Source organism: Anneissia japonica, unplaced genomic scaffold (assembly GCF_011630105.1).
Source record: "Anneissia japonica isolate Jap-2015-1 unplaced genomic scaffold, ASM1163010v1 scaffold287783_len325500_cov191, whole genome shotgun sequence".
Classification (NCBI taxonomy): Eukaryota; Metazoa; Echinodermata; class Crinoidea; order Comatulida; family Comatulidae; genus Anneissia; species Anneissia japonica.
Genome location: NW_022695987.1, coordinates 179,635 through 189,283, shown reverse-complemented (window position 1 = coordinate 189,283; position 9,649 = coordinate 179,635). Strand labels below are relative to the sequence as shown.

The 9,649-nt window shown below is 31.4% G+C and overlaps 1 protein-coding gene across 1 annotated transcript in view; it reads right to left on the bottom strand.

The window, feature by feature from the left end:
* LOC117101673 (hemicentin-1-like) overlaps positions 1 to 9,649 on the bottom strand; it is a 156,154-nt gene that overhangs the window by 3,368 nt on the left and 143,137 nt on the right. Inside the window, exons 10-14 of the mRNA XM_033241702.1 lie at positions 6,369 to 6,428; positions 4,748 to 4,759; positions 4,415 to 4,480; positions 2,567 to 2,602; positions 2,164 to 2,187 (exon numbers count right to left, since the gene is read on the bottom strand). Of these exons, the coding sequence (XP_033097593.1) occupies positions 2,164 to 2,187; positions 2,567 to 2,602; positions 4,415 to 4,480; positions 4,748 to 4,759; positions 6,369 to 6,428 (198 nt within the window). The remainder of the gene's footprint in view (positions 1 to 2,163; positions 2,188 to 2,566; positions 2,603 to 4,414; positions 4,481 to 4,747; positions 4,760 to 6,368; positions 6,429 to 9,649) is intronic.

The window sequence follows — 9,649 nt, the reverse complement described above, 5'->3', positions numbered from 1 at the left end:
CAATATACACAGGGTGGGGCATAGAAGAATGTAAGAAATCACTAATAGACTGAATTAGTCACCAAACCAAAGCTGTTATAGTAGGTGCAACATCAAAACAAACCGCTAGGTGGCAGTTTTTTCACACAATAATAAGCCTCCGCTTGAGTAAATTTCAACACTATCATAAGGTCGTGGATAAAAACATGAATCAATTGAAAGTATTATGAAGAATTGTTTCTGTTTGATGAATGTTGTCACGTAATTTGAAATAACGTCATACTGTGTTAAGAAATAATATTATATTTTATAAAGTTTTTCCTTTGTATGAACAGATTTATTTTCTTCTTTTTAAAATGTTGCATTGGAATTTTTGAATTGCATTGGATTGTATTTTTCAATACAATATAAAAAGAAGAAGAACAACAACTAAACAGTACTTGCCAATGAGTGATAATGAATACAGCAAAACATTATTTCTAGTTCATTTAAACTGTTGTACTGGTGGGCTACATTGTACAGTAGTATTTATGACAGGTTTAAATGGATTGGATTAAACTTTATACTCAGTTATGTTTGAAGCAGCTCTATGTAGGTTTATGATTTTGTTGTGTTTACAATTGTGTACTTCGGTTTATATACGTAGTGAGTGATCAGGGACTAAAGAAAATGGTTAAGGTATGCTAATATTAAACATTTATTCGTCTATCTTATTATTAGAATCATCATTTTTAATATTCGTTCATTCATTCAACCCCATATTATTATCAAGGTCTTCAAACAGCTTAACAAAAATCAACAGGCATGACAATAGATGTTTTTTTTTTATTACACTGCATATCTATTTAAATACAGATTACAGTACATTGTGAAATATAGCAATAAAAAAAAAGTGAAATTTTTCCCAGGCTCAGTTTCATGCTCAAAATATTCTGATTTTGTTCTTATGTTACACATGTTTCAAAGATAGAAAATTGCTATTGCACAGCAGTATAGTACTACAGATGTATATTGTTTTATAGAGGATATTACATAGTCATACCTTTTGCACCTAATGTATTAGTAAGATTTGATGGTTAAAACAAAAAACAAAACAAAAACAAAAAACACTAGCCTCCCAATACATGGGTGATGGACTGGCCTTATGTAAAAGCCTAGTCTGATCATTTTTATTGGTCATCCATTATTGTGCTTTTAACACTGTTTATTTTAAGCAACTGCTAGACTACATGTGAAAAGATTCCAAATAATATCTATTTATATTTACGTCCTCTCTTTCATTCAAGGTCAATAAACATTACAACTTGCCCTTTCTTTTGTATAGGCCTACAATACACATTCAGTATCAGTACTACACCACCCCTTGGCCTAAAAAACTATAGTATGCAAATTTACTACTTCCACAATCTAAATATTACCAAAGTATTTTATTTAATAAAGGCTGGTATACTTATTTCGTATTCAAACTTTCGTTCAAATTACTGCACACTTTTAGTTAGTTTACTTGCGACATTATTTACACTTAGTTACAGGATTTACAAGAATGCTTGTGATTGGCTAATAGCGTCACTTCAGTTCTTCGTGAGTATGGTATGTATACTGTAATTGGCTACTACCTTCGTCAAACAATATTATTTTTTGAATATTAATTTCCCTTTTTTGGTATAGTTTTGACAAATTGATGATTGCTGACAATCATTTTATGACAACATATTTTTATTAACATTGTTGTTAAAAATTGCAGGTAGCCCGGCTCTGAGGGTCACAGAATTCGTAAACTAAGCCAAGTTTTGAGACTCAACCCACGGTCTAATAGGAATAACATGGTGTTGGCATACAAACACAAGAAGTCAGGACTTTTTAAGCCAAAAATACAAAAAAGATTATTAGCATAAATATAATTTTTAAGCCAAAAATACAAAAAAAGATTATTAGCATAAATTAATTTACAACCCATTATGTATATCAAACAAGGATTTTCTTAATAAAATATCTGGTTTTTAAATTTCAAAGTATCTTTTTGAATGAGCAATTTACTTTTGTATTTCATTAAGTAAGACTCGATTCGCTCCACTAGACCCCCCTGTCGGGGCCTTTAGCCCCTCCGTCGGGCAGGTCCTGGCGCCACCACTGACTTGATTAAACAAAATGTTTTTCAACTTAATAATGGTAAAGAGAACTCACCAATTTTAATCTGAACGCTTTGAGCTAAAATAAAAAAGATTAAAATCCATGTATTAATTCTTCTTTCTTCATTACTTCAACTCTCATAGTTAATGTCAATAATGTTAGCATTTATTTCAATAAGATTAAATTATTGCATAAATATCAAACTAGTACCACTTACTAAACATATTTGAATGATATTTATAATACAATTATCAATAATAAGCATTTGTGAAATCTTTGTATATCCAATCTCAGCATTACCAGTAAAGTTCCAGTGTTCACAATGATTACAGCCCTCCCAACCACACACCCCACCCCCTATTTACAGTAACAATAAAGATGAAAATGATGTCAATTATCATACCATCAAAATGAAACACAAAAAAGTAATCACATTAATAATGGTAAGGCAACTCACCAAATGGATGTTTTTCACGATGATCAGCAAAATAACCTGGAACAGAATGATTGATTGATTATGATATTATTGTGTGCATTATACAAAAAAAAATGGCAATGTTTTAGGTTTACAAAGTATACTTGAAAACAATAATGATGCCTGTATTAAATGTAAGTAATGAATTAGGTCAATTCGGCCACAAGTTATTTATAATATATACATATATATGTTATATATAGAATAAAATAATTAAAATGAAATGTAAATATTACTCAGTTTTTACATCTATTTTCTTCAATATGATTGAAATGAAAAAACTTATACATATATGTTTTAGTAAAATTCTGATCATCATTGTGAGATCGTTGTATTCATTTCTTCACACAGTACTCTTATTCAACAGAAAAAACCCGCCACTTACAGAATGGAATAAAATCTGACAATAATGTAACATTAACAATTTAAGCAATCTTAATAATTAAGAAAAACACATATATTAATGTTTAATTTTTTCATGTTAAAACAATGACAAAACATGAGTACGTACTGTAGACCTAATCATAAAAATTGAAATAGAAAAACCACATTATGATTTTTCAAATGTTAAAAATTTATTTTGAATAGAACTAAAATCAAATGAATGATGGCGTGCATTTCGATACTATTTTCTTTAGAACCACGGCCAAGAATAAGGCCTACGTTAAAATTAGGTGGGGCACATAGCATCTAGTAATAATATGAATAATAATAATATTAATAAAAAAAATTGAGAATTATTTATTATTTATATGGTAAAAATAATAATAGCAAAAATTTAAACAATACATAATGTTAATGCTAAGACTAATAATTAATATTAAAACTAACGGTAATAAAAACAACAACAATAATAACAACCATGACAACAATAATAGCAGCAACACAGTTAATCCCGGACTAACTTGGTCCACTTTCGAGAATACGGGCCAATAAGTTTAATACTTAAAGAATTAGTATTTTATACTTCATGAATTACTCCTTCAAAGTGTAGTACAAGTAAATAGGCTGCAATTGACTTGTGGCCGAGTTGACTTGTGGCCGAGTTGATTTGTAGCCGAGTTGACTTATGGCCGAGTTGACTTGTGGCCAAGTTGACTGTAACCAAACTTTTTGTGGCCGAGCTAACTTGTGGCCGAGTTTGACTTGTGGCCGAGTTTGACTTGTGGCCGAGTTGACTTGTGGCCGAGTTGAATCGAATTCGCTTTGATCAGTAGGGTAAGAAGTCTTTGATAGTATAATACATACTCCAAGTATCGAAATGTACGCCATCATGTTGGGATTCAATATTTCGACATTAATTATGTCATTATCAGTTATTATACTATCTTATCTGAGATCAATCTGTGGACATTTCAGTTAAGAATGCTTTGATCTTTAGTCTATTAATAGCTATGTCACCTACTAGAGGTAGTGTTTTGATTGGTTAAACACTTTGGTACTTGTGCATATAAGCTTACAAATATGGATAATTTTTCATTCCTGATCATGACATAATTTCCTAATGATGACAAATATTGAATCCTGACAATGAGGGGGAAAGTGAGGGGCAAGGTACGATTTGGGAAGGGGGGTGTTAGGTCCTCGACGAGAGCAAATTGGGTGTAGTTGGGTGTCATTATAATGTTTCGAAAGAGGTCCAGGGGGTGGATCCCCAATAAATATGACAATTTAGGAGTTTCAGAGGCTTATTTAATTGAATATACCTATGGATAATCTAATATGTAGAAAATACATATAATATTTCTTTTCTCCCCAAATTTTTATTATTTCAATCTTATAAACGAGAACTGGTAGAAGACATGAAGTATAAATACAAGTCAAACTTACCAACTTTGACGTACACAACATAACCTCCACTCGGAGTCAGAACAATACAGCCACATATAATGATAACTGTGCAACAAATCAAAACTTAAATTAAATTAATTTTTTTTGAAGACAAGAGATAATAAAGTACACTAAATACAAGAAATTTAATAAAACTTTATATAGACAGGGATGCAAATACGGTATCTGATCATTTCGGTTGCGCAACTTACAGTGGTATACTGCAGTCCATTGTTGAGTGAAATTAGACAGGAGTGGCTTAAGTTCTACTGTACATTCTAAATTGAATTGAATTTTGTATATTTATATTGACAAATCTGAAGTGGTACTTACCCCAAAAATAATCTGTGGAAGAAATGATAAGATGGAAATAATTACTGCTATTTCTTTGATTACTGCTATTTATTATTTATCATTATTTTGACATTCTTATCTATAATAATGTACATTGAACCGGAATTTCATGTAAACTTTTTACGTGACAAAGAGCTTGAACATGAGAATCAGTACTACTATAGGGGGCATACAATTGCTACAACACATGTAATAACTACTGTAGGCCTACAGTATTACAATACTATACTCAAATAGCCAGATTCAATGTTGCTCAATATTGACCACATTGTATGTAAACAGTTACGTATTGGGATATTATAATTATTTTATTTATTCTTTCTTTATACTGAATACACACTTTCAATACATAGTACTGGTTTCCAAAGTGGTTCAGTTCTTAACCACAAAATTTTAAAAGCAAATATATACATATGGTAACCAAAAAATATGGATAACTTAACTACAAATTAAAATAGATTTAAAAGGAACATTGAAAGAAACTCAAGGAAAATAAAAAAATTAAATAATACATATGGATATCCAAGGTAAGAGAAAACCATGTTAAATTATTGAGGATTTGAAATAGAATGCTTAAAATTTGAAAGTGTCATAGATTTAAAGTTGGTTTTAGTATGATCCGGGAGTTTATACCATAATTTAGTAGATCGGTATATATACAAGTTCTTTTACCTTGCATATTATTCCAGGTGTATTCAATTAGTGTATTTTTACTTTGACTGCGAGTACAATGTGTATGCAAATTATAATTAAAAACAAAATTTTTCGATAAATATGACGGAGCATGACCATTTAAACAATTACAATAGTTCATTATTTTTAACAGTCTTGACCACCAAGGCCTATTTTGGAGATTTTAGCCTCCAACATAGCTTTCTCACACACTGCAGCCTACCCGATACACCTTTTGCGAGGGGAAGTCAATCATGCATATTCATGTATATCTGTTCATATAACTGACCTAAATGGTGCCCACTAAAATTAAAATTGTATGGAAAAAAGGTGAAGTATTGCTGGCTAGGTCATTTTCTTTAAAGTTTTCATGCTGGGGGAGGGGGTCCACAGGCCTGAAAAATATTTTTTTGTGCCTCCGCCCATGAAAGTTGTCTCTATTAAATGCCTCAAGCCCTAAATGTTATCTGTACACTGTATAGCCCAAAAAATTATTTTTCTTTTTTTTCCAAAATGCCTCCTGGACATCTACAGACCTGTTAACCTTTACACATTTGCTGTAAGTCTTGCGTAAGATTGCAGTGAGGATTAGCAATAAGTGACGATATATTGACTGTGAGCATTGCAATGTTGGATTATTGGATCATCATAAAAGAACCATATATTCACCTATTACTGAATCCAACGAATTTATTCAATATTAAGTATTATTACACAGATTTCACACTAAATATGACTATGGTGGCCACCCATACAAAAAGGAAATAGTCCGATTCCTAAATACTATCTTCACAGTGATGAATGATTCTCTTGCGCTACATAGGCCTCACTATAATGTTTACAGTCAATTGCCGGATCCAGGAATTTAAAATATAGGGCTTAAGGAGGGACTTCCACATATAGAAGTCTTAAAATCTGTCAAACTTACCAACAACAATTATACCCGCTAGAATAATAGATGCTCCAATTGTTCCACAAATAATAAAACCTGTAAAAATAAATAAAATACCAAAAACATCATTGAATTATGCTAAGGTTTACAATATTTCATTTCATTTATTTATTTGACCAATACACATTTACAAAAGGTACAGTACAACAAAAATTTTGGTCAGGGGCAGCTTAAGCAAAATTTTACTATAACTCATTGAGAGTCAGCTGCCTCATTCAGAAATATAAACATAAAAAACTTTTAACTACAATACAATAAATAGCATAAATAGGCCTATCATGGTTTCAAGGAAATAGGTTGATGGTTTTTACTCAAGAGAAACTAGTGTCAGTATACAATAGTAAGAGTAAGAAATACAAGCAATATTTTGTCAATTATAATTATCATGGTTAATGCCATGATTTTTATTCGGGATAAATTAATAATAATAATAATAATAATAATGTTATGTTTATATAGCGCATACTGCACATTGTCTCTATGCGCTTTACACATAAATAATACAGGTAAACATAGAAAATATAAACAACAAAAATAATAAAATAAAATAAAATGTAATCATTTTAACAATAACAATGAGGCTAAACTACTCCTATTCCTTAAACTAATTAATGGTTAGCCGTTGACTGCGAGGAGCTCATATGCCCTTTGTTATATTATAGATATTAACTAATGGTTACTATTACTATTAACTGTAATGTATCTATGAAATTGTTTCTGATGCTGTTATTACTATTATAATAATACTGTTTAATTAGTAAAAGAAATTAAATTGTGATTAGTGAAAGAAAAATTACAAAGGCATGTAGTACACCAAAGGAAATCAAAATAACTAAAACTTACACATTAAAATAGGAATATTAAAACAAAATTTGTTGACAAACATACAGCCAATAAAAGTATTAAATTACATATAGACTGTGGGTTGAGGCTCGAAAATATTCAATACATCGAATTAGTCACCAAACCAAAGCTGTTATAGTGAGTGCAACATCAAAACAAATAGCTAGGTGGCAGTTTTTTTACACAATAATAAGCCTCCGCTTGAGTAAATTTCAACACTATCATAAGGTCGTGGATAAAAACATGAATCAATTGAAAGTATTATGAAGAATTGTTTCTGTTTGATGAATGTTGTCACCTAATTTGAAATAACATCATACTGTGTTAAGAAATAATATTATATTTTATGAAGTTTTTCCTTTGTATGAACAGATTTACTTTCTTCTTTTTAAAATGTTGCATTGGAATTTTTGAATTGCATTGGATTGTATTTTTCAATACAATATAAAAAGAAGAAAACAACAACAAAACAGTACTTGCCCATGAGTGATAATGAATACAACAAAACATTATTTCTATTTCATTTTAAACTGTTGTACTGGTGGGCTACATTGTACAGTAGTATTTTTGACAGGTTTAAATGGATTGGATTAAACTTTATAATGGCAATGGTAATGGTGGGATATTTGTAGTGGGCCTTCCAAAATAAAATCGTCTCAAGGCGCTGAAAAAAGGTAGGACCATGAATTATAAAAAATTAAATCATATTATATCTTATATTATTGAGCCTATATTAATCAGAATATTTTTTTTATATATTATAAGTTAAATAAATATAAATAAATGAATAAAGTAAATAAATAAACAAATAGAAAATAAATAAAAATAAATAAATAAATAAATAATTGATAAAATGATAAATTAAGCCTTCAAAAACAAGCAAACCAAGAATGGAAAAAACCAAGCAGCAGCATGAAAATGCGCACTCCTGTTGTTGAGACAGCGTCCACCACCACGACTGCGTACACGCAGGCACTCCGGCGACAGTATGCTGGGCTGAGGTAGCTTCCACCTTGGATAAGCCTTGGCTCTACTACCGTGCACTGCTAAGGTGGCGACGCCGGCTCAAGTAAGGGAGTTGCGACTTTAAGGAACAAAAAACATAACACTTAAATACAAAAACTACAAAAATTTTAAAAAGTTTTAAGTTTCTTCTTAAATGTATGAATGGAAGTTGCTTCACGGATAGAGGCTGGTAGGGTGTTCCAAAGTCTTGGTGCAGCGACAGAAAAGGCCCTATCACTGTAAGCTTTGAGTTGCGATGCTGGAACGGATAGTATGAATCTATTGGTCGTTGATCTCAAAGACCTACTACAAGTTACAGAACGTGACGTTAGAAGTTGAGAAATGTATTCAGGAGTCTTGTTGTGGAGGGCTTTGTACGTCATGAGCAGAATCTTGAATGTGATGCGCTTATCAATTGGTAACCAGTGTAGATGATGGAGAACAGGTGAAATATGTTCACGCCTGGAAACTTCAGAGACTAAACGAGCTGCCATGTTAAGGCATAGCTGTAGTCTATTTAAACGACAGGCGGGAAGACCATACAGAATTGCATTGCAATAATATAGCCGCGATGTTATAAGTGCATGAACTAACTTCAGAAGAGCATTTTTTGTTAGGAACTTTTGAATATGCTTGATGTTGCGCAGATGATATGAAACCGATTTACAAACGGTGTATATGTGTTTTTCCATCTTCATTATAGGATCAAAAACAACCCCTATATTACGGACTTTGGTAGATGGTAGGACATTGTTGTTACCAACTACAACACAATTAATCGGAGGTGGTCTTCTAAGGTACTTTGAATGAAAATAGAGAACTTCAGTCTTACAAGGATTAAAGAAGAGCATGTTTTGTGACAACCAGGACTGAGCATCACGAACACATGCTTCAATGGTTTTCTTGGCTTCAGACCAGTGGTTGACATGGAAGCTAAGATAGAGTTGAGTGTCATCGGCATAGGCATGATATCGAACTTCATGACTGCTAATGATATTGCTCAAAGGAGAGACGTAAATAAGAAATAAAATGGAGCCAAGAATTGACCCCTGAGGGACACCACTCTCTACATTAATGCACGCTGAAGAGCTATATCCCTTACAAAAATGTCCTATAGGATCCTATAGGAGAAAATCTTATAGGAATCTTATAGATTTTTCGTCACATCTATAGGATCCTATAGGATTATTTCAATAGATATCCTTTAGGAATCCTATAGGAATCGTATAGGAGTCGTATAAATATTCTATAGGAATTTTAATATGTTTCCTATAAGATTCTTAAAGAAATCCTATAGGAAAACTGCAAGATTTTTAAATGAAACAAATAGGAATCTTATAGTTATCCTATAGAAATCCTATAGAATGCCTAAAGGAATCTTATAGATTTTCTAAAGGAACCTTATAGGA